At 41.9% G+C, this 24,127-nt stretch overlaps 1 protein-coding gene and 1 long non-coding RNA gene across 7 annotated transcripts in view; one reads left to right on the top strand and one right to left on the bottom strand.

Moving 5' to 3' along the window:
• The window catches only part of Inpp4b (inositol polyphosphate-4-phosphatase type II B), a 748,592-nt gene that overhangs the window by 247,945 nt on the left and 476,520 nt on the right, over positions 1-24,127 (bottom strand). For 5 of the 6 annotated variants that reach the window (XM_040734799.1, XM_040734801.1, XM_040734796.1 and 2 more), the window contains exons 8-9: positions 18,370-18,420; positions 10,031-10,110 (exon numbers count right to left, since the gene is read on the bottom strand). In XM_040734799.1, the coding sequence (XP_040590733.1) occupies positions 10,031-10,110; positions 18,370-18,420 (131 nt within the window). Of the gene's footprint in view, positions 1-10,030; positions 10,111-10,420; positions 10,481-18,369; positions 18,421-24,127 lie in introns of those variants that run through there. The other variant, XM_040734800.1, reaches the window with a different exon arrangement.
• Positions 707-13,497, top strand: LOC121135673. Its single transcript, XR_005872775.1, has 3 exons — positions 707-1,254; positions 3,346-3,444; positions 9,878-13,497. It is a non-coding gene; the product is annotated as an uncharacterized LOC121135673 (long non-coding RNA).

The following is a 24,127-nucleotide window of genomic DNA, read 5'->3' as shown; positions in this document are numbered from 1 at the left end:
CAAGGTATAGTGAGGGTGTTGAGGATTGAGAGTTGACATGGGCGGGAAGAGAAGGAAGAAACTGTCCTTGTGATCAAATGACAACATCATTTGCTTGGAACCTGGCATCAGAGCTTACTATTTAGCTTTTCTTGCTGGTGTTATTCTCATCACTTGACAGGCTGGGAAATTTAAGCAAACTAATTATGTCCCGATGACAGTGACTTCTTTCGTTATGGTCTCAGCTGATCCTTCTGTGCTCTTAAAGGCCAATGCCTCTGTGCCCTGCGGAAGTCCATCTGCCCTGGAACTAGTGGCAAATATCAACAGCCAAGTCGTTTAGTGCCAGTGGGAAATATGCCCAACAAGCAAACATAAGGACACCTGGAGACCGTCTCTCCAATTTCCATGTAAGCCCCTGAGAAATCTTCAATGTAATTTTAGATAAGAAAATGGGGTTTTCCTGCAAATCTAATAAGTTCCAAATACTTTGATCAGGGAATGCAGTGGTTCACTCACCTAGGTACAAGCTGGGCTGGAAGAGAACAACTCCCAGTGTTAATGCAGCACTAAGGAAAACAGCCCTGATGCATTGGTTCTTACCGAGCTTAGGTATGCACATGTTTATTTTGTGGCACTGCGGCTAGAACAAAGGGCCTTGCGCACACTACGCGAACACCTTGTGCCTGAGTGCGGGGTAAATGCAACATTTCAAGAAGGACGGGCTTGCTGGAGACACTCTCCCTCTCCAGCATGTGGATCCAGGGAGTGAAACCGAGGTCGTCAGGCTTAGCGGCAAGCTCCTTCACTCACTGAGTCAGCTCACTAGCCTCTGAGCCATGATTCTACGGGCAGATAGCCATCCTGCATTGCACAGCAGCAGGACTCACTGAATTCCACCGAGTGAGTCAGCACACAGCTCCTGGACTCAAGAGTGTACCTAAGGCCACAGGCGCTGCGGAGAAAGGAACGCTTCCCCCAGGCTCTCAGGCAGCGCTGCTGCTCACTCTCAATCGTGGATACGAAGTAGGATAATTTGTCAACAGCAGATCCAAAGATAGCCTCACTGGGAGTCCAGTTAGGAGCCGGAGACCTTCTTTGCCCATTCACACTCTGTTAGCTGACCTAGGAATGATGGGCTCAAAGCAAAGACAAGAAGAAAGTCACCCGTGGAAGGAAACTGCCCAGTCAGTGGGAAGCCACAGGCGGAGACAACGACTTGACCTTTCAGAGAACGTGCCTGGGCTGTCCCTGGGAGGCTAAGAGAATCTGAGGGTAAGAGATGCAAAATGAACGCCAGAGCAGTGAAGCAACCGGGCTGCACACCAGCACACACAGACAAGGACTGAAGTTTCTGTGCTTATGTGTGTCTAGTTATGTTTTACTGAGGACGTGAGACCCTAGGTGAAGGGTGGGAGCAACATGTGACGTTTTCTAGAAAGAAAATTACAGAATCGGGTAAGAATTTTAAGACAAGGTAGCTGCAAATGATACTAAGATTGCTACTTCGGGCTACATTTAAAATACCTTCCGCATTTTCACCTTATCAAGAAAGTTAAAGAGCTAAAAGGAAGACTTCTCAAAAGGAGAGTAAAGTTTGCTTTGCCATGTTTAAAGCAGGCAGCAATTGTGAAATATGCATGTTCTGTGATTCAAACTTAAACAATTTTCCATGACCTCAACCCTTGACAAAGAACTGCAGGTAACTAAGCAATGCTAAGAGCAGGAGAAACAGTCTCCCTGAGGAAGAGCATACCAGTTGGTTATATCTGGAAACAAGGAACATTATTTTGACTGAGCAGGTTATATATATGTATTTAGGAATGCTCACACACACATATTATCAACAAGTAAAGAAAAAGGTGATAAATTTGAAAGAAGTCAGGGGGTGGGAAACATGAAAGGGTTTGAAGGAAGAAAGGGAAGGAGTTAGAGGTGTAATTATATTATAATCTCAAAAAAATCAAAGCTTTAGAGCAGAAAGAGAGTGCACAATTTGAAAGTCTTTCCTCACACATTTTGTATTCTCTGTAGATGTCGGGATCTACATAGTCCAGTAGTGAGAGTCCTAAGTGTTATGGGGCCCTCAAAAAATACTTGGGAAAATGGGGGACAAAGGACCTGACTTGTGAGTTGAAAGTGGATGTCCATTTGATAAAGTCCCACACACAAAAACATATTCAAGAGTATGCTAAAGAGTAAGGTAATGGTAGAAGCAAGCTCATAAATACAAGTATACAGTGTCTCTTCTATTTTCCTGGAAAATTCTTTTTTCTGTTACTATTGTTATAAAACAGGATTTTCTGAATAACAGAAGTATATTTTTCGAGCCATGGGTCTAACAAGCTGTTAATAAATGTTTTGTGAAGAAACTGGCTCATGGTCAACCCAAATACAGTTATAACATGTGTCCTTTGAGTCTCCCAAAGTTCCTTGTAGGGCTAGCGAAAACAGTCATATAAAAAGAACACTTGCTTGTTTTTCCTTTTGATGTGGGAGCTTCAAATACATTTCATCATGAAATTCCTTTTCTTAGGGAACATATACCAATAGCAAATGAGATGCGAGTGATACAAGAATCACAGAGATGAAGTTAATACATCAGGAGAGCAGACACACAGTGATGATCAACATGACATGAGATAGTCTAATACAAGATATTTACGTTGAATGAAATTCCTTTCAGGCCTAATCATTCCTGCAAATTATCTTCACAGGTAAATTAGCTCTCAGTCTCCTTAAACAGGTATGTTTGTGTGCAGATAGTAACTTCATGCAATTCACATTTTAAAAGAGGAAACACCTCAGGCCTTTCTCTAAGAATTGAGGAGCTATGGAAGTGTTCTCTAGGCATGTGCTGTCCTGCCAGTGTCTGAGAACTCTAAACCAATTTGCAATTCGATAATCCCATATCTTTTGAACAACGCAAACGAAGGAAGTGCTAATTGGTTTCCATGGCCTTACCTCCAGTCATGAAAATGAATTAGGGACATAAAGAAAGGTGCAGAATATGTAACTGCAAAGACATATAAGATATAATGAAAGCCTAACTGAATGCAAGGGAAAATATCATATTGATACAATACGATGATATTATTATCAGTTAAATAGTGGATGGCTGATGAGAAATTTCATCAGTTACTATTTCAACTGCCTAATCCTATAAAGAAGACAGAAAATTACCTGAAGATATCAAAAAGAAAAACATTAAAAATAATTATTAGCATTCCGCATGTTATTTTGTGCATTTAAAAATTAATATTAAAATTCTAGACACGTTATAGCCACATGACATTTACAAACTTCTGTCTTGATTTCAATGCTACATGCCTAACATTGCTAGTAAGTTGTATTTATTTCCCCCAGGTGACTTCATCCAAGCACACTGTTGCATGTGTCCTCTGATTCCTTCAGGTATACATTAGATAGGATGTCAAAGGGCAAAAGCCAGGATTTAGGCTTCAGGTAAGAATCCATGTCTTTGTCATTGAAATTTCACTTTTTTTGTTTTGTTTTGTTTTGTTTGACACAGAGTTTCTCTGTAGCTTTGGAGGATATCTTGGAACTTGTTCAGTAGACCAAGCTGGACCTGCAATTCACAGAGATCAGCCTGTCTATGCCTCCTGAGTGCTGGGACTAAAGGCATGGGCCCCCACCACCCAGAAAAATTTTACATTTATATAAAGAATGAGTCCACACCTCTGCCATTGGCAGATCAGAGAACTGTAGAGGCTATAATTTCAGGATAAGAAACTAAACGTGATGTTAAGGGATATTTGAAAAAATAACTTTAAAGCAAGAAGCAGTGGAAAAGGTATTTGTGATGCTTTCTTGCAGCACAAGGCAGGGCTTCAGACTTTATTGCATTTATGAATTTGCCCAGAACTACCCACCACAGGAAAGAATTCTTTACAACTTTCTTTAGCAGACATTGGAGAGAGGAAGCAGCCTGGTGACTGGAGTGGTCACAGGAAAAGCAACTGAGCTCAAGTCCTCCTCCTGCCTCACTGCCCCCTAGCAAGGAATGAAAGAACACTTGGTGCTGGCTGGAAAAGATTCGTCCAAAGGCATCACAGAGCAGGGAAAGCTCGACTCAACTCTGCAAAGGGGAGTGGAAAGTTGGGAGGAAGTACAAATGCTTTTCCAAGCCCAGGCATGTCTGCACATGGAGAGAAAGCAGAGTGTGTGTGCTGTGTCGCTAAAAGGATCCAGGGACAGTATCAAGTGCCAGTGTGAGGATCTTCCCCATCCTCAAAACAACTGAGTGCTAATTAGCATGCTAAGAAAGACAATGCGCATGCATGCTCTGGGAAGTCCTTGCCAGACAATATCCAGTCTTCCTCCTGTAGCAGCTGTGGAAATTTAGGAAATCCAGCTGCTGCTCATCTGTTTGCTCATCTATAAAACAGGGAAAATATCATTATCTAGCCCTGTAGAAAATGGAATAGCACGAAAGACAAAAATGCTTCTTCTGGGGAGGTGTCAGAGCTGCAGCAGAAACTTTGTGTAAAGGTCTCTGCAAACAGGTCAAAGGTCAGCAGGAGAGGGGGAGGGGAGGCTCCTGGGAGAGGGAGGGGACCAGGGAGAGGGTCAGTGCTTTAGGAGAGCCTCTTGCTCACCCTGCCAGAGGGTGGGGGTTGTTGCTGACTCATACACACTTTCAGTGATAAGCATGCAGCAGCCTGATACACTGTTTAGGGGAATAATACCGTGATTTCTACTTTTGTTGCCAAAGGAACAATGAAGTACTTGCTGTCCGTCCCTGCTGTCTACATCTCCACAGATGTACACCAGGATATTCAATACTGCTTGCCTTTAAAATTAACCAGAGATGTGCTGCTCTCCCCAATAGTGGGCGTGTTAGGCAGCAGTTCACTCATATTAACGTTTTTCCAACATAGAAAACATCTTAGACGTATCTAACATTTGGTTCTGTGGAACCAGCAGGTAGCTCTGTCACGATGATTATCTATGTCCCAGTAAAGGCTAATAAAAGAAAACAAGGGAGCCTAGGGAGATGGATCAGTGGATAAAGTTCTCACGGTGCCAGTGTGAGGAGCGGAGTTCCGATCCTGGAGACTACATGAAAGTCAGAGAGGGGTGGCAGGGTGAGCCGAGAGATCTGATGTAAAGGATGAGGGCACCGTGGTCTACACAGAAGCAGACGTAAATCTTAACCCCGGATTTAGCTTCTCTGGGAGATTGCAATCTGTGCCCCGCTACTGCCCTGATAGTTACCTCTCTAGCTCCTGGACAGATACTAGGTGAGAAGCAAGGGAGGAAAGGTTTGTTCTGGTTTACAGCTGAAGGGCTCTGTCCATCACAGCAGAGAAGGCATGCAGCAGGAGACGGAGACAGTTGTTCACCCAGCATCAGTTAGGAAACAGAGACCGGATAGGAAATCAGTGTGGCTGTGAAGATTCAAGACCCTTCCCTAGAGGCTGATATCCTCCATCAGGGATACACCTCCTAAAGATTACAGAGAAGTCCAAAGCAGCTCTGTAGACTGGGAACCACAGGTTTCAAGCACATCAGCCTATGGGATGCATTTCACATTCTATCAACAGAACAAAGACAGTCTTACCCTTAGACTATTACACGAAATTGCCCTAGAAATAAATCCTTGATGCTAGGCTCACAGAAAGCAATTAAAAATATATACAAGGAGCCGGGCATTGGTGGTGCACGCCTTTAATCCCAGCACTCGGGAGGCAGAGGCAGGCGGATCTCTGTGAGTTCCAGGCCATCCTGGTCTATAGAGCGAGTTCCAGGAGAGCCTCCGAAACAATAGAGAGAAACCCTGTCTCAAAAAACCAATATATATGTAAGTCATCATCACAAATGAAATTCCCAACCAATATTTATTTGCCGAAGCTCTGCTTTGGCTTAAGCATACAAAATTGAACCGAACTTTAAGACAGAACATCAAGAAATTAAGACCTCAAACTGTTCAAAGGGTTGAATATGTGACAGAGAAGTAAGTAATGATTTTAGTAAGCTTCCTACAAGGTAGCAAACTAAGAAACCGAACAAACTAAAGAACTGACTGCATTCTACCGTTCTGTGTATAACCAACAGCCATGGGACCTCAAGCTGATGTCAAAGAGAAATGGTGTTGCGTGAATTAAACAAACTGGTGTGTATAAAGTGTCAAACACAGTGCTTGCAGGGAGTATGTGCTTAACAGATTATGCATTAAACATGCTCTCAGTGTCAAATGCAAAATAGCTATTGCTGTTATTTTCTGAAGAACCTGTCACTGTTCTTAGTAGGTAACAACCTGTAGCATTTGCTGAAAGGAAAATGAGCACCAAAGCCCAGGGAAGTTGGAAGCACTCCCTTCCAGCCCTCCCCCTCTGAGAACTTTCTAGTAGGAACGCTTCTCTTTTTCTATCGTTTCACATGGTTGTAATTACTGGTTTGGCAAAGAATGCTAAAAACAATGGGATTGTTTTCTCGGCTGCTAGCCCCACTCAGTAGTAGGTCTTTGGGTTTTCCACCCTGTTATTAAATAGTATGGAACACTACAGTTCTCCTAAATTGTACTTGGATGGCCTCAAAGGTTTAAGACAGGCTAGAAGAGCATATGAATGCCTGGTACTTTGGTAGCAAACTGAACTCCATTGTTTCAAGTATCCATGTTTCTGGAGCTGGTTGGAAGAAGTATCAGTTTTTTCTCAGTTTTTGATCCTGGTACCCACTTTCTGCCACTATGGTGAACATATCTGTGCTCCCCATAGCACACTGGTATTCACTTACCTATTGCCTATTATAAAACTAGATGCTGGGAGGAAGTCAGAAAAATGCAAATCAGTGAAGAAATGGTCTTGTGTCCAAGTCCTTGTTACCACTCAGCCACCAAGTATATGTGGCATGTTTCATACTGGGTACCAGCTGCCTCTTGTTGACAAGAGTGCATCCTTGATATCAATGACTCTCCAGTCACAAGAGTGCAAGTTCAGATCAACTCTTTCATATTTAAGAACATTATAACATTGGAAAACATGCTAATTTGTTTTCCACTTCTGTTTGATTCATGGGATGGATGAAATAGCATCATTGGTTAGTTTGATAAGGATAAAATGGGCTATATCCAATACACTCTCAGCATCGAGGCCAGAACTGTGCTCTTGGTGATGTTTTCTCATAACTTTAGTTACAAATGTAAGATAATTCAGCATCTGCCACAATTAAATTTATAATCTACTGTAAAAGAATTCTATATCAAACAGAAGTCAGGATGGCAACATAACAGCAAACTGGACAACATCACCAGAAAACGGAATCAACACAAAAAAGAGGTGGAGGGATGGGAAGACATATAAACCACCAAAACCAAGTCAACTGAACAAAACCGTATGGAGGTCAATACTAAATAAAGATACCAAGTCCATTCGTGAAGCTGGAACACTCATAACTGGTTACCTGCACTATGTAAATTAAGAAGACATATGGATAGGAACCACATTATATACTGGAGGCCTCTCCCAGATATATGTAAACAAATGTTACTCTACAACTTTAAACTCACAACATCAAATTTGAGTTTAAATCTACAAAATATATGTGTATTTCTTTCTCCTTCAATTTTCTATAAACAAACAAATTCAGTGCACTTGGTATCCAGTTTGAAATATGTGTGAGAGGAGCCACACTGAGCACAGGGCCTCCTCCAGGGGAGGCTGGAGTCTAATCTCTACTCCTCTAATACTCTAACTGGAGTATTAGAGTGTCAATCACCTGTTAGCTCCCAAAGAGCCAGACCTCACAGTCTGAGCCTTCAGGATTGGGGGCCATAAAAAACAGCACCTAGAAGGATGTCTGCAAACATCCCTTATTTCTGTGGATGTGTTTTATTCTATCGTTTAAAGGCAATAGCTGGTGCATGGTGCATAGAAAGAATAATGGTCATCAGTATTCCAATGAATACAAAAAACAAAACAAAAATCCTCCTTAGATCTGACCTCATGCTCTTCCAGCTCAGACCCCCATAAGACAGTCCAACAAAGGAAGATAAATTACACCACAACCCAAACAAAAACAATTACAGGTTATGTGCTGGAAATACACAGGCTATGCTAAACTATAATCTGCCTAGATCATAATGAAGGAATGCCATGGTGCGAAAATAAGATGAAAAAAATGTAGACATTCAAAATTAGTTTCAAAATTAATATTTCTCTGGAAAACAATTCTTTGTGTTGCAGTTGTTTTTCATACCGTCAAAATCAAATGACTATGAATTAGAGACATTTATATCAAAACAGAAAACTTATTTCTATTTCATGTAATTCTACAGATATGACAATGCTTTTTTCCCTCCTTAGTATTTTAAACGTGACTCTCCTTACACTTTCTAAGGCAGTCTGCGTGTTCACTAATTTTTATCTCATGAAGACTTCTTAATCCTGTCCTTTAAGTGGGGAAACAAAGAAAGATCCAGGCAAGCTGAGGGTTAACCTGGTCTACATAGCAAGTTCTAGGGCCAGCCAAGACTGCGTGGCTAGAACCTGTTTTCAAAATACAAACTGGTTTCTCTTTTAGCCCCTACATGTTGCACTAGTGTCCAGCATAACGTAGGTGCAAATCAGATAGAGTCAATAGGCGAGGAATAAAATGCTCCTCAATTGCATTAGAAAGCAGGGAGTGAGACGGGCGTGGAGCTTCACAGCTGCATGGGGGTGATCCATGCATGGTCCTGCACAGCTTCAATCCCTGTACTCAAAAGGCTGAAGTAGCAAGGTTGGGAGCTTAACAGCAGAGTGGGCAAGACCCTAACTTAAAAAAGAGAAAGAAAGAAAGAAGCATGTATACAGGCTAATAAGTTTAACAGAGTTCAATATTTGATATCTTTAGCCACCAATCTAGGGTCTTGGGGCTTAGTCTCGGCTCCAAACGCCATGCTAGGTTGATATATTGAAGCGTACAGTGACACTGATAGCTAGTCTTTGTAGTTGGCCCACCCATCAGCCAAACCAAAATCAACAGCAAAGTTTATTGAGGAACATATTACAACACTAGAAAGAGTTTATGTCTTCTCAGATAAAATATACCCCTGTACCATGTTTACAGACACTCTCTGGCAGAAGTTACAGAGATTAGGGTAGCTTTATCAGAACTCACACTCTGCTGCCCATAGAGTACTTATTAGTATAATTGGATGATATAATATTATACTTTCAAATAAAAACGCAGACACATGAGGACCATGGAAATAAAGTAAGAAAAAAACACATGAATATATACCTCACCAAGAGACACAGAATTCTTAAGGAAATGTATTGGATTAAAACTAATTACTTAAATTTAATGAAATACATTGTGGCTCCAAGTGGTTCTTGGGAAAGAAAGCACAACAAATTTAGGACATCAGATTCTGAAAATAGCCTCTAAGTTTCATCAGAGCAAGAGCTTTGTGAGGTCCATGAATAACTACATAGACAACTTTGTATCTATTCATATTGCACAAATGCAGAGGGCTGTTCTTTATATATATTCATAAGATTTGTTATACATTAAAGATAATAGGTTGTTTTCTAATTTATTGCAAGCTTTAAAAAGAAATGCTCATTCTGTACTCCTGTTAGTATGAACAAACTCCATAAGGCCGTTCATCTCTGGTATCAAAATAAATTACGTTCAGAATTAGCTAGGACCTACTGATTTGCTTAAATTTATTGTTGTTTTAGGATTAATCGAGTAGTGACAACATTGAAAAAGTCTGTTCCCTTTTCCTGTCATAAAGCTACCACGTTACACCGAACATATTTCAAGCATAAAGCCTTACTCATTGTTACAGTGACTTTTTATTAGAGAAAGTTGTTTGACAGCATGAGAATAGCATTTGCTTCATTTCAAAGATTGCTATCACCTTGCTATAAATGTTTTCCTAACACAGAGGGATAATTCTGCACCTGGAAGTGATCCCGAGAGTGGACTTGAGTTGCTTCCTTTACTCTATCTTGGAGTCAGCTGCCTGTGAGAACTGCAAATCCTTCTGTGCAGCAGCCACTCCCGGCTGTTAACAGAGTCTGCAGACAAAGAGACTCACCTCAGGCTCAGAGACAGCAGCTGCTCCTTGGACTTCAGCAGTTCCCCAACTTGAAAACTGGCAGAGCCCAGGAAGCGCCTCTGAAAAGAACGAAGAATGTTTCCCATCAACTTTTGGGATTCCGTCTAAGTTTCTGTCTCCACACCAATTACACAGAGTTAGTTAAGAAAAGAACAAACTGCTGACTCAATTAGCCCGCAATGTTTTACTGATAGAAAGACAATGCTGAAATATCAGCTTAGTTATAGATAGACATTGACAGCCTGGGAAATAACAAGAAGTAAAACACAGCAGTCAGGACTTTCCCACTAGCTATAATTTCTTCCCCACAAGAAAACCAGGGTCCAAGAAGATGCTAAACTTTCAATATTCACTAACATATCCACTTACTGGAGTTCCTCAGATCACTGGCAACAGCAATTCTGTGTTCAAGATATGAGAAAGTCTGCCTCTTGGAGCTATTTTTACATGGGTCTCTGTGAGTTATAAATAGAAAGACAACATTTCTCCCCATCACAGAAGCATTTGCTTCCTTTTGTTTTTTTTTTTTCCTTTTTTCTAGCCTGGGACAACTTCATCCCAAACACACAAAATAAATAATACTTCAGCTATGTTTTCCAAAGTTAGTTTTTAAACGTCTCACAACTGGGTGTAATGTTTACCAATAAACATTGGCTATCTATCCTTCTCAGCTCAATGAAAAGGACTTCAAACTGTATACTGTTCTTTTTTTCTATCTCAGGATTGCAATCCTTTGACTGTTTCTGGCTACTTCTGATTTGAATGTGACAACACTATGACATAAATGCCCAAAAGAGTATTTCTCACATTTCCTCCAGGGTAGTGACTAAACATAAAAGTGTCAAAACCATATAGTCACCCATGCCATCACTGATGGCAGAGTGTGATGCCCCATGAGAGGCCAACACCACGTCTGCTGGCAGACTGTGCTTCAAGGAGAAGCTGGGGTAAAGTGCCTGAGACTGTGGAAAACAGAAAACCATTCCACACACCGAAAGAGGAAGTATACATACTGATTTATTGCTGAAAGAGAAAAGCATCTGGTCAGAATGTTTTTTCTAATGCATATGTGCATCGCCTGCAGTTTGTACATTTGGGTGAGCAAGAGAGCCAGGATGAGGAGTCAGACGCCCTGGAATTAGGGTTACAAACAATTGTGAGCTACCATGTGCGTACTGAGAAGTAAAATCGGGTCCTTTGCAAGAGAGCAAGTGTTCTTAACTGTTGAGCCATCCCTCCAGCTCCAGGTCAAATAGTTGAACCTCTTTTCAAAACTCTATTGTAGAAGAACGGGTTCAGAAGGCTTTAAAGGCAGACATCTGAAAGCACAACCTGGTTTTGAAGTTATATACAACTCTATTAATATTATCCCCAACTAGATAACTTGGATTTCCAAATGTTGTAATATGCACCCTGTCGCCAAGGACTGGGAGTTCTGAACTCATATTGTTAGATGGGTCAAACCAGAGGACGTGAGGAGCAACGGGATAAGCATGGACGGAAACTGAACATCAGGGCCCTTACCGACAGAATCCAGACCCCGAGTGACTGGTGAGCAAGTGCAGAGGACTGAGCCCACTGAGACACTCAGACTCCCTCCTCAGAGAGTCTCTGGAGCAGACACCAGAAGAAGGCACTCACCGTCTCACACACTCTTTGTGAGTCTCTCCTTACCTTTCCCTCCAAATATATTGACACCCACCTGATATATTTTAAATGGCATTTCTTAAACCCTTGCAAATAACTGAGATTTAAAGTTCTACAAAGATGATTGTTTTCTGTTATATTCTGCTGAGCACACACTAAAGAAGGGAACCAACGAGAGACTGACAGACCCCAGATTTCAAGTAAGTGACTCATGTATTTATTTTTGTGATAAGATCTATATCAATAGCCTGGAAATCACTACATATCACAGGGTAGCCTCCTGTCTCAGGATCCCTAGTCCTGAACTACAGGCATATACCACCACATCCAGGTCAACCACATTCTTTTAATGCAAGGGGAAGACACATTCATTTTGCAGTTACTCATAAATCACCGTAACTCACAAAAATGAGAACCATAGTGTACAAATAATACAGCAAAATACCAGTCTAGCAATCTGCAATTTAAATCTTTGTAAAAGTATATTTTGCTACTTTTTAAAATCATGTGTATGTGTGTCTTGGGGCTTAGGTGTACGCCTGTGAGTGCAGGCTTCCCTGGGGTGTCGAATTTCCCTGGATTTGGAGCTACAAACAGTTGTGAGCTGCCACGTGGATGCTGGAAGTCAAGCCTGGGGCTCCCAAAGGAAGGGCAGCTGCGCTTAACTACTGAGCCATCTCTAGACCGCACTACAAACTTAAAAACCATGTCTGTTTCACCTTCCCTTTCAGTGACAATCAGGGGTTTTAACGTAAATCCCCCATCACATTCTATCCACTATTCACGTTCCAACAACATTCTCAACAGATCTCGAATTTCACAAAACGCTTGACTTTCTAAGCTTGTTTGATGCACCCTTTAAAATTGTGTGGGTCTGGAGGAAGATAGAATAAAGTAACACATGCCTTGATAGCATGGTGGCCTTTTTAGCTATAAAGTAGCAATTGCCTCAGACTTGAATTTTGCGACTAGAGACAGGTGGAATGGCTAATTTTAGGGATGATCTACTGACACACCATAGGCACAGCTGCAAGTAAGATTGGTGACCACAACAAAGGACCGTCTCTGTCTGCTGAACCAGAGCCCTTTCAGAAGCAGACCTGTAGCTGGCCAGTCTCAAAGACAAGCCCAGAGTTGTTAACAGAGCGCCATGTGTCATGCATTATGTTGTACAGTGAACTGTACAGCATACACAGTGTGCCAGGAATAATGACTCCAAGGCAAGCACTCCCATCATAACTGTCATCAGCCCAGGCTAGATCTCAGCCTTGATCTGACACTTCAGAGGTTTCCAAAATAAGACACATTAAAAATTAGTATTGGTAAAGGCCTGATACCATACTTGCCAAATGAGATGAGACGTTACTTACTTACAAAGGTTTATTTTATTCAATACCTAACTTCATATAGGAACTTCAATTTGTATGAAATGAACTATCAAAAGGCCCAATTCTGTTATGTTGTATTTATTCACATTCTATTTAAAATACAACTATATCACTTTCTTCTTTTCATTTCCTCCCTCCAGACCCTCCCATGTCCCTTCCTTCGAATCCTCTCCATGCCACCCAACTCTTAAACTGATAGCTTATTTTTCTTCATAATTGTCCATATGTGTGAATGTATGTATCTACACACACACACACACACACACACACACACACAAGCACACTGGAATACCCATGGATAGGGGAAAAGCCACACACCATGCTAATGTAAAACCACAGTGATACAGAGTTGTATTTGTCCATATGTGTAACACCAAATAAGAGAATATATATAAAAAAGTTCATAAATTTCACAAGGCTCCTAATTTTGTAAGCTTGTTCAACTTGCGTTTTGAAATTGTGTTGGTCTGGGTGACTTTATAATAAAGCAAACTATTCATGCCATGGTATTATGATGGTCTTTTAGCCATCAAGTATCAATTGCCATACATATATTCATGTGTTTATCATTATGTATTTACATGAATATAATGTAATACATGAATATATAAGTACAATGTATTTGTATATATATAGTGTGTGCATGTGTGTGTGTGTGCATGTGTGTGTGTGTGTTTTGAGTTTATTTTTACTGTTTGTGTGCATAAGGTTTCAGGGCTGACCACTTTGCCTTGGATTCTCTAATTAGGGAGCTCATCTTTGGAAAAGCTTAATTTTTCCTCTCTCAGCAGTCATTAGTTGTCTATAGCTCTATCTCTGGGGAAGGGGGGGTGAGATTGATCCCTTTCACTGTGGCAAGACTTCTGATCTGCCATTGTTCAAATCTACTTCATGAGACAAGTCTAAGACAGGCAGTCGTACAGCAGACTTCCTGGCCCTCTGGCTCTTACAGACTTTCTGCCCCCTTTCCATGCTTTTCCCTAAGGTTCCATTTTTAAAATAGTGTATAATTGTTTTATACTATAACACAGTGTGTCTACAGGGACTCCTCTGATCACTATTAAGGAAGTCGGTGGAGGTACAGAACCACCCACAGTGACACAAGCTGGCAAATGTCCAGCATGAAGGCTCTTGTTCTAAGGTCTTCACTCAGATGGTAATCCTTCATACTACTATTTAAATGGTTCTCCTCAAAACTTTCCAAGTACTGTATAGAGCCTGGTTGCCCAAATGGATTAACCACTAGTCTGGTAGCTTAAATTGTGACTTCTTCAAGAGGAGGGATCAATAAAACTGAATGTTCCCTGGGTTTGGAAAATAGAAGCATGGACTATAACTTTGTTTTATATTGAGCATATTTTAAATATGTATTATTTCGCATATTGTGATTTAGTCTGCTTCGTTTAACTAATTAAAAACCTAGCTACTGTTTTAAATGATATATGTAGCAAATATTATACATTACTCATTTGATTTTGACTGGACACCTTTACATTGCAGATTAAATGAGCTTGTAAAAGATGTTTCAACCTTTCTTATAAAGCCATAAGTATATGTGTATATATAATTATATAATGTAGATATAATTATGTGCATATACTATAACCATAGAACAAGACATTTTTATAGCATGGGTATTTGTCTTCACTGTCAACCATAACAAATATGGTTGCATGGTGTGTCATCAGTAATAAAAATGTTAATATTGAAAATAACACCATAAAGAAAAAATGGAGGCTAATTATTCAGAGTTTATGGATAACCACAAAACTAAAGAGTACTTTATGAAAGGTCATCTACTGAAGAATTGTGTATTTGTTATGAATACAGTTCAAAAGGTCTAAGGGCACAAATTGCCATCTATTTAACTAAACCACCAGGACAAGGCTTGGATATATCCAGAAGGTGTTGCTTAAGTATGCTCAGAAATGAGTGGACACATTTGTAGGAACCCAAGTGAAAGCTTTCAGCTCATTCTGGCATAAGCGTTCTTTGTACATCATAAGGGCAGAGTTACTAATGGGCACCATGTTCTAGATCAATAGCTTAAACCTCAAACCATGTACTAGCATTCAAAGAAATACCCTGGAGATTGATGGGATGTGTATTTAGCACTGGTCCTTCATAGGTGCTCAACAAGTGTTAAATCTTTACTATGCAGAATAACATAACTCAGGCTGTAGGAATTTCAAGTTATGCTGACTCATCCTTATTTAAGGCAATTCTTTCTGTGTGTGAGATTGGTTTCCTGATCACACTTAACAAGTTACGTAAGTGCTGGCATCATAAAACATGCTAGATTCTCTCATGTTAGTATCCTCTTTTCTAGACTCTTCTCTGCTTTGTCTATAATTTGTTGTCTTATGGCTCTAAAAACAACAGAGAGTAGTTAGTAAACCAAAAAAGAATGCTCTTTGGTTATTTGATAAAAAAAATCTAGGCATAAACCTAGAAATACTGAAGTGAACAAAGTCAAGAAGTCCTAGAAGTGTGCAAATTGCAGAAATCTAATACCTAAATTTTATCACTATTAGTATTTTGTTCTGCTGTTGTTATTTGAGTAGGAACTACTTCCAGAAGCCCCTTTAAGGACTTAGTTCTTCTAAGACATAAAAGCCATAAAGCAAGCATGGCTTCCCAAGCAACTCATGTTTTCCAAATGTGAAGAAGGATGCTGACCTAAATTTAGCATTTTACTCTTTCAAATGGGAAGATGAGGACTATGATAACTTTTGTGCTCAGATTGCACAACACATAGGAAAAGGGTCAGGCAATGCACTCTGATGTTCAAATTCCATCATGTGCTTACAGTGTTGGGTGAAAGAGGCGACCCTGAGCCACATGGCAGGGAAGTAAACAGTAGGGAAAACACACAGGGTCCCTTGAATGGACTGCACGGGCAGCCAGAATTTCTCTATTAACCATACTAAGGACTCTAGCAGCTGTCAAAACCAGCCACAAGGGCCATACCCTCATCTTGCCAAAAGTGGTGTAGCCTCTGTCACATACTCTTCTATGTCACAGCCTGAGCAGTAAGAAGGGGGCAAACGTGTGTGAAATTCTTCAGTGCCTGTATGTACAGAGATATGATTGTCATGGAAAAGGGTAGGAAGATAGGGAAGAAAAAAAAAAAGAGTGACTCAACACTTAAATAAATAAAATGGATACCACCAACCAAACTGATTAAAACAACAAAAGTTCACACATTTAAGCCAAAATATGATTAGGTCTAAAGCAATTGGACAATTGAAAACTAAAGCAACTTGGCAACAGGGATTTAGAGCAGAAGATTAACTCAGCTCATCCCTTGAACCTCAACAAATAAATGAGACTCTTTAATAAAACACTGTGTTAGTTATATCAATGGTTAAATTTTTCTAGCTTTCTGGGGTTTCATGAAGGCATCCTAGAAGGTGTGTTGAAAACATGCCCTGGAGCTCCATAGAGTTCTGGGGTTTTATGTAGGCAGTCTAGGTGTGGTGAGAGAATGCTCTGGAGTTCTGGGGTTTATGTAGGCAGTCTAGGTGTGGTGAGAGAATGCTCTGGAGTTCTGGGGTTTATGTAGGCAGTCTAGGTGTGGTGAGAGAATGCTCTGGAGTTCTGGGGTTTTATGTAGGCAGTCTAGGTGTGGTGAGAGAATGCTCTGGAGTTCTGGGGTTTTATGTAGGTAGTCTAGGTGTAGTGAGAGCATACCCTGGAGCTCCACAGAATTCTGGGGTTTTATGTAGGCAGTCTAGGTGTGGTGAGAGCACACCCTGGAGTTCTGGGGTTTATGTAGGCAGTGTAGGTGTGGTGAGAGCATGCCCTGGAGCTTTGTAGAGTTCTGGGGTTTATGTAGGCAGTGTAGGTGTGGTGAGAGCATGCCCTGGAGCTTTGTAGAGTTCTGGGGTTTATGTAGGCAGTTTAGGTGTGGTGAGAGCATGCCCTGGAGCTTTGTAGAGTTCTGGGGTTTATGTAGGCAGTGTAGGTGTGGTGAGAGCATGCCCTGGAGCTTTGTAGAGTTCTGGGGTTTATGTAGGCAGTGTAGGTGTGGTGAGAGCATGCCCTGGAGCTTTGTAGAGTTCTGGGGTTTATGTAGGCAGTGTAGGTGTGGTGAGAGCATGCCCTGGAGCCTCCTTTGCAGGAGTTGGTGGTTGGTGACCAGATGGTGATTGTGGATCAGAGGGAAGAAATAACATGCACAGAGAGCACCAGACTCAGCAAAGGCCTCGGCTGTGGGTCTTCCTTGACTGGGAAGAACTTGCTGGGCCCTTTGCCAACTAAAGTGCGAACAACTTGTGGGATCTGAGAACCCACCAACACCAGTGGTGGAAGAGCTGGGATAGCATCAAGGTATAGGCAGAGAACCAACGGCGAAGATTGCATTAGTCCATGGAAGCCTTTCCTCTCTCCTCCGAGAAGAAGCCAGAAGCTCTTGTGAGGAGTAAGAGAGAACCCCGCACCCTGTCCTTCTCTGTACTAGCAGATGCTCTGTGAACTAGAATTCTGTTCAGTCAACTTGCGCTTCAGTGTATGCTTGAAATATTCCCTCAGTACATGGCCGAGCGACTGCCTTCAGTGAGAAGAAATGAATGGCACCCTGTCCCGCTCTCCTCAAACTCAATGGGAGAAGGCTGTCAGGTTCCCGAACAATTTCTAAATGTGCTTTTGGTAACTTCTTTACTCCTCTCTGAGTGGAGTGGCCTGGGGGCTCTCCTTGTGGGGCTGTTTATTCAGATTCTGCCACAGCCAACTCTGGCCCTGTCTACGCAGACCACACTATTATTCCTAGTAAGTACCTCTTGGTCTTTCACCTCCTGTAGGTTAGAGATGCAGTTCTTCAGGTGTGTCAGGCAAGCCTCAGTGGGTGCTCAGTGCTGCACTGAACAGCAACAGCAGCCTGCTACATGATTCACATCCTAGGAGACAGGAAGGGACATCCTATCCTGACCAGTTCTCTGCTGCTTCTCTATGAGGCAGGAGCTCATGCCGGTAGTTTCCCTAGCCCACAGGAGCCCAGGAGTGCTGGCTTACAGCTGCAATTCAGTTGCCTGCAGAACAGTGTCTAGGCTCATCCATATCATCTAAACTAAATAAAAGAACCCATTTGAAAATGGATTATTTTCAAAAGACAAGAGATAAATTCTACTCAATTCAGCAACAAAGCAGGTATCTCCTCAGAGGGTCACTCCCTGGTAATTTAATTGCTTTTGTCGGCTCTCAAGCAGGCAGGAAGTCAGAGAAAATGCAAACCATTAATTTATGAAGGACATATGTACCCTTGAGAATATAAGAAGCACCTACCCCAACTTCCGGAGGGGAGTCCTTGTGCTCTGGAAGGACACTGGTTCGAATCTGTGGGGAAAAAGAAACATTTCTCATGTGACTTGCAATAGATACTTGGGCAGAATTTACACATGGGTCCTGAGTTTCTGTTTTCTTCTTCTGATGTCAATTCAGACTAGCAAGTTAATCATCGATAAAAACACCTGCCCTTGGTATCCACCGAAGTGCAATAAAGCCTTCTTTTTACATTTCCAAAGCTTCCTGACTTCTCCAATGGACAAAGCTCCTTAGCTCTCACCCATCTCCTCCTCCTCAGAAGCAGACAGACATCTGGGACTTAATGAGCCACCTTTTATCTCCTCAAAAAACAACTTTCATTCTCTGTTCCAAAGGAATGATAGAATGGTAGAAAGTAATTCCAAGAATTCTGGATAACTGTCTCTGAATGAGAGCCAATCCTGAGCTCCTCCTAGGAGACCCCTTCCCTCTGAAAGTTCTGGCCCATATGATAGGGCAGTAACTTCTAAATTAATTTGAAAAAATAAGTCTCACTCAATGATAAAAGGATAAAAAAACCAGTCACCAGGAAAAGTTTGCCACATGAATATTCCAAGTGAACATGAACCCTTTGAATAATTAGACATGTACATTTTATGAAGGGGTGTTTATCTACCCTTGCTTTCCACTAGAATTGTGGGGGTATTTCAAACTATTTTTGTTCATCCCTGCGACTGTGTTTTCTGAGTCTCGTTATATAGCTACTGAGCCTAGTTCTCCTAAGGAAAATAAAAAGCTCCAAATGGAAGAGAGTTAGGTTATCTTTCTCACATAAGAGAAAAGGCAGCAAGAACAAATAAGACTGGCATGAGAGCCTTTGAAATGAAAATGAGATGAGACAGCTGAATGGATAAAGGGCAATAGGAAACTGTGACCTGTGTAACTGGAGAGCAAGAGTCAGCAGGGATGGAAATGGATGAACGGACCAGAAGTGTACTGTGGAAAAGGTTTCCTGAAGCCATTCTAACAAAACCCCTTTAGAAGTGCAGCCCTGTGAGTTCCTGGGGTTCTGATGCACCCTAGTAGCACAGGTCAATGGTCCTAAGAGGAAGGGGCAGCTACAATATACCTAGCAGTGTCAAAAGGTTTCATCCAGCTTTTATGACCCATGTATCTTCAAATCCATGTGCTGTAGTAGAGCATGACTTTTGATTCCCAGCCTACAGCTCTTTATTTCTTATGGCAGATCCAGTTCTATCACTTTCACAAATGTGTCAGTCATTATTCCACCAAGTTGTTTACCAGTGGGCAAAGGAGAGATACCAAGAGAGTGAACAATACAATGCACAGAACACGCTCAGCTCAGAATGTGTGCTGGGAGGCTCCCTTGCTAAGACTTTAGTAGCTTGGTAGCTGCATGCACGTTCTTTGATCATGTTCACTACTCACTCTCACTACACGAGAGCCATCAGCGACCCTCAGAAAGATGGGGAAAATATATACATACTGAGCTGTTAGATATCACGGAGAACACACGCGCACGCACACACACACACACACACACGCATACCCCTTACATTCAATTGTTCATGAGCACAGCCTTGCTCCTTGTTCCTTTCCTCATAGTTAGCAAACCAAGTACAGACCAATATATATCACAGGTATTCACATGTGAAACCCACACACTTATACGCATGTGCTATTTGCATTCTTTTTCAAAATATTGACTACCAAAAACATTGTCAAAAGGGAAATAACCTGTACTGAAACATAAAACAAAAATTGAAAGAGGCCTGTGAGGCTCAACATGTGTAGGAGTGCATAAAACAGTTGATTTAGGGTGTATATATATATGTATATATATATATACATATATATGTGTGTGTGTGTGTGTGTGTGTGCATATGCAGCGAGAGACAAAGTTAGAATAATATTAACAATCTCAACATGGCCCATTGAACTCCAATATTCATGTGGTTTTTATGATGTCTTATAAATATGAATAAGCTGTAGAAGAGAGAAGATTCTTTATCCCAATTCATATACATAAAAATTAAAGATATCATGGCCTGGTTTACTATAGTCTGTGTATATGTGTTGGGGAGGGAGAGGAGGAGTATGAAAGTACAGAGCAAATGAAATTGTCGTTTATTTTGAGTAATAGAAGGTTGAGTGCTGGTTTGCACAGTGTTAAAATGTTTGAGTTGACACTGCTGATGTCAGGGCTCAGCTTCCCTCACATGTAGTGTATCCCATTGCACATCTCCAGGGCTGTATGGGGAACAGTGGTTTGCCCGTGAATAGGTGCCTGTCCTTCTCTTTGGGGCTGCAGTGTCTAGTGGCTGTGACAAATATAAGACATTCAAGTGCAAAATAGCAAGTGCCACCACAGAAAAGTGAACATTTGCTATCAGTGTTTGGGAGGAAGACTCAAGATTCTCGGCCTCTGGGTATCAGGGTAAGCTGCACAACGGAGGTGCTCAGGGTCTTAAAAAATGAGTAGGAGTTTGCATCAAGGAAGAGCACAAGGAAGCATAAATTAAGAGTGTAAGGTAACAGGTATACATCACATAGCTGCTAACGCCCAACTGCCTTTGTAAGGCATTTGTTCCCCAGGGTGCTTTCGCGAACTTACAAGAAGTGATTTGTGGATAGAGAAAATGTGGTACATTTACACAATGGAGTACTACTCAGTAGAAAAAAAACAATGGAATCTTGAAATTTGCAGGCAAATGCACAGTACTAGAAGAAGCCATCCTGAGTGAGGTAAACCAGTCACAAAAATACAAACATGGTACTCACTCATATATGGATTTTAGACATGGATCGGGGGAATGCCAGCCTACAACTGACAGAGTCTGGGGAACAGGAAAGAACCTAAGAGAGATATGCATGGTACCCCAGAGAAGAGGAATGAGGCAAGATCTCCCGAGAAGATTGGGAGCAGGGTGGGGAGGGGAGTGGGAGCTGTGAAAAAGAGAGGGGGAGAGGAGTAGGAGAGAGGAGGCCATGGAGGAGCAAGAAGGTTTAGTTGGGGGAAGAAAAGGGGAGAACAGGATGAGAAATACCATAATAGAGGTACGTTTGGAGATCTGGCACCAGTGAGACCTCTAGTGATCTACAAGGATGACTCCAACTGGCAAACTAAGCAATAGTGGAGAGGCTACCTTAAATGCCCTGCCCCAATAATGTGACTGACGACTTCCTTGTATGCCATCCTAGAGCCTTCATCCAGTGGCTGATGGAAGCAAAGGCAAACACCCACAGCTAAACACTGAACTGAACCCCTGGAACCCAGTGACAGAGAGGGAGGAGTGATGAGCAAAGGGATAAAGAATGGGCTGGCAAAACCAGCAGAAACAGCTGACCTGAACAATGGGGAGCTCTTGGACCCCAGACCGACAGCTGGGAGGTCAGCATGGGACTGATCCAGACCTCCTGAATGTGCTGAATGTGGGGGTCAGTGAGAAGACCTGGACAAGGGCCCTGGGCAGTGGATCAGAATTTATCCCTGGCATACAAATGGACTTTGTGTGTGTCCATAACACAAAGAGGGTTGCTCTCTCAGCCTGGATTCTTGGGGGAGTGCCTGGACCCCGCCCTGAACCAAATGACAGACTCTGGATATCCCTATGGGGAAGGGTGTGGGGATAGGGTGGGAGGGTGGAGGGAATGATGAGAGGGGTGTGGGAGCAGGGGAGGGAGAGCTGGGATTGACATGTGAAGCAAGCTTTTTTTCCTTAACAAATGTAATAAAATATAATGAGAAAAAAAGAAGTGACTTGATTTAAGTGGGTTCGGAAAAGTAGATTGGGTACAAAATGTATAAGGGCATGACGTTACATAGTTGGTATCTTTTTGTTTATATGCTCCTCCCAGGCAACAGAAAATCAGGAAAGGCTTTTGGGGCTATCATCTGAATCATCCCAAATCCTTCTGGAAGCTCTGAGCCTCTGCCCTTCTGGCTTAGTGTTGGCTTTTTTAACGAGACTAGTGTAGGTCATTGCATTGTGTCCCTTGCAGCCCTTGGAGCTGTTGTGGGCTAGAGAGAGGAGGTAAGGAGTGAGAGCAGAGTTGAGGAATCAGGATAAATGAGGCAGGGAAGGAGTAAGGTGTAAGGGAAACAGAGAGAAGACAGAGGAATTGAGAACAACAGAGTAACCGGAATGCGGGAGGGTGCTACTGACAACACAGTTCTGAAAAAACTCAGATGTGGCTTCTGGGCCTCTGACTGAAGAAGGTATAAAGCCATAGCTGTTTCTGCAGTATTTGGAATTTTCTAGTTCCTCACCACGTCATGTCTCCTGAGGATTAATGATCTTCCTTGGGAACTCATTTTTTTTCCCTTTTTAAGTCTTAACATTTTTTCCTACTGAGTGTCTTCAATGCGCCTCTCCCAGAATTTTCCCAGAACAACAAAAAAAAAAGTCTACCCAATTATACAATCAAAGCCCTCGTGGCTCTTATCTAGAAATTTATGACAACAAATAAAACCAGGTGGGCCAGGTGATGTGTGTGACCCAATGCGTGCTCACACTTGGAATGGTATCTTGCTTATCCCCTAAGTTCACATAAAGCAAATTGCTTTCCTGACATTTTAACCTTCGGCCAACCCCAGAAGTTCAAGGTTCACATATGGTAACTTTGATACAACAACCATATGCTAGCAGGTAGGGAGTAATGTAATTTCCTGAAGAATGCTTTGCTAACTTTCAAAGCTTTAAGAAATTGCAGGATATGACTCCAGTAGGTGAACATTCAAGCTCAGGTCCACCAAGGAAAACTCCAGAAGCCAGTGAACCTTATTACACAGAACACTGCTGTCCCAAGGTTAAAGACTGCTGCATTTCCACTGGTGAGTAAGTGACCAAGCATGTGGCAATGAGTCGTGCTGGAGATCCAGAGCCAGCCAAAGAGAAGATCATATCAGCAAGAGTCTTTGCCCCTGGCTACATTTCCCGGACCTCAGGTTGGCCCATTTCTGAACTGGTAAACAAGGAAGGAGCAACCTTCTGTAGATAGACACAGACAGAATAGAGGGAGAAAGTTGGGGATCAATTCCCATCCTCCAAGAATCAGTCTTTATTTCTTAGTATACATGTTGCTCTAGACATGTGCATGTGGGCTTTTTCTTGTTCCACTTTGATGAGAAATGCACCTACCTTGATGTTGAAACATGAACCCATGATGGGGACAAAAATGTCTGCCTCCCTTCTATAGCATCAACATTCTGTAAGGAAGTATCTCAGGATAGCCTTCACTCAGGTGTGACCCTGTTACTCAATCCCACCATCTCAGGAATGTGCATCCAAATGGAGTTTCTCAAGGGGGTACAGTGTGCCTTCTTAGTTGTGTCTTTGTTCTAGTGGCCAGTAGTCAGGTCACCCAATCATCTGGTAGCAGACAAGCTGCAGACTTAGAAAGAGCCGGTCTCACCAGCAATTATCAACCGACAACCACTAACCAGCATGTCTCTCTATCAATTTGTAGACATTTTTTACTGGTGTGTCACAAGTTTAACTGCCTAAAAAAAAAAACGCGTGCTAATTTGTTTGCCGTTATGTCAAGACCCCGGGTGTGGAAAGACTGGTTCTCCAGGCAGATCTCAGAGGCAAGTTACCCATGCCCTCATTTAGAGACTTCACTAGGGAAGACCATGCTCCCAAGAGGAGAACCAAGTATCCCCCAGCTCTAGAACAGAAGCCCGCGTTCTCTAGATGACTGTCACTGAGACAAATGAAAATGTCAGAGGCCTCACATTTATGCTTCTTGCTGTGTG

Source organism: Mesocricetus auratus, unplaced genomic scaffold (genome assembly GCF_017639785.1).
Source record: "Mesocricetus auratus isolate SY011 unplaced genomic scaffold, BCM_Maur_2.0 Super-Scaffold_100041, whole genome shotgun sequence".
In the NCBI taxonomy this organism is placed as follows: domain Eukaryota; kingdom Metazoa; phylum Chordata; class Mammalia; order Rodentia; family Cricetidae; genus Mesocricetus; species Mesocricetus auratus.
Note: the sequence above shows the minus strand (reverse complement) of the source record. Positions and strands in the feature narration are given on the sequence as shown.